General features: G+C 43.9%; 1 protein-coding gene across 1 annotated transcript in view; it reads right to left on the bottom strand.

Annotated features, from left to right (window-relative positions):
* Window positions 1-1311, bottom strand: part of MALT1 (MALT1 paracaspase) — a 31609-nt gene extending 30298 nt beyond the window's left edge. Inside the window, exon 1 of the mRNA XM_031557216.1 lies at window positions 1280-1311. Within this exon, the coding sequence (XP_031413076.1) occupies window positions 1280-1311 (32 nt within the window). The remainder of the gene's footprint in view (window positions 1-1279) is intronic.
* Window positions 1312-1584: the final 273 nt, after the last annotated feature.

Here is a 1584-nt window from a genome sequence, read left to right as displayed (position 1 = left end):
GCTGCCCAGGGAGGTGGTGGAATCACTGACCCTGGAGGCGTTCAAGTGTTTAGAAGTTGTGGTGAGGGACGTGGTAATTTAGTGGGAAATGCTGGTGGTAGGTGGATGGTTGGACTGGGTGATCTTGGAGATCTTTTCCACCCTTGCTGATTCTGTGTTTTATTCTTGCACAAGATTGCCAGTGCAGAAGATTGCCACTCCTGGGAAGTGTATTCACATGTCAAATCTCCTCATCGTCTGCTTGCAAGGTCTCTGTTTTTACACAGAACATAAGAAGAAAGGGTAGCAACATGGTGGGGGGAAAAAAAAAAAAGCGAGAACTTGGGAATTTCAGAGATTTATTGAGAAAAGCTATGCAGAAGTGCTTCCTTGAAATCAGCACAGCAAGTCTTGAAGAACCCAAATCTGTTCTGAACTGCACTGCCTGAATTGCTGGACTAAAACTGATGTGTCTGAGAGTTCCCACTTCACCTGTCATCAAATGCCTGTGCTCAAATGCCTCATCAGGACTCAGGACATTCATGGGCTGTGATTTGAAAAGCACCCAGATTACAAAAACAGACATGAATACACCTCTGGTTTCCTTTTGATTTTAGCACTTTTACTTTTCATCATTTCAAGGTTTCGCCTTTTAGTGTTGGCCAGTGGTTTAATGTTTTATTTTTCTGGAAACTGAAAACTGAGATTTTCATGCTCTTGCTGATGCACAGAGGCTTCAAAAATACATCATGGGATTCTTGATTAACAAAGTGAATTAAGGAGCGCAGACAAAAAAATCAGCAGGAAATAATGATTCAACTACAAATTTCATATTAGTCATGACAATGTGCAATAAAAAACTACATGCCTGTTGCAGGTGGACTTGCACATTTGTAGGCTTGTGCACAGAAATGCAATCAAATTTAATCCTTGACCAGTTAAGTGAAAAGGGTTCACCAGATGTTGTGAGGCCCAGCAAGTGTTGACAATGGCAGCTAATTTACTAAAGATGCATAAAGTCTGGGGAGGTTACAAGCACTCATTATTTATTCATCTAGCCACTTTTCTTGAATTATCAGGTATCCCAGACCCAGTGTCAACCTGGAATATGAAAGCCACAATACCAGCTGGGGGAAGAGCATTTCTTAACGTGAGACAATTGAAGGCTGTCAGTCCCATTCCTTCCATATGTTGAGTTAAGATAACCCTGCGTGGGCTGGGGCAGGTTCTTCTTTCCCAGCCCTTTGTGTTGGGTGGGCGTGAGGCTGGGCATCCATAGGACGCATGCAGCTGTACTCACGTGGAGGTTTTGATGTCAAAGCATGTTTGCATCGGTCATTGAACCGTTGTACTGTGTGAGATACAGACATGGACCAGGTGCTCATTGTGCTCATTCTGTGCTTATGCAGAATGGTCCCTGGCACAAGGACTGGTGTCCTATGATAAGAGGGGAGGAAATCCGTGGGCATGGGCAAGTGCTGCAGGCATGGCTTGGACAGATGCCTCTGAGTGATAGGGTGAAGCGAGTGTGGGCAGTTGCTGAGAAAAGATTACATGGAGAAAGGTAGAAAACAAGAGAAAAAACTTCAGAGATATCAGAGGGAT

Source organism: Meleagris gallopavo, chromosome Z (genome assembly GCF_000146605.3).
Source record: "Meleagris gallopavo isolate NT-WF06-2002-E0010 breed Aviagen turkey brand Nicholas breeding stock chromosome Z, Turkey_5.1, whole genome shotgun sequence".
Classification (NCBI taxonomy): domain Eukaryota; kingdom Metazoa; phylum Chordata; class Aves; order Galliformes; family Phasianidae; genus Meleagris; species Meleagris gallopavo.
The sequence above is the reverse complement of the archived record's forward strand: the minus strand, read 5'-3'. Positions and strand labels throughout refer to the sequence as shown.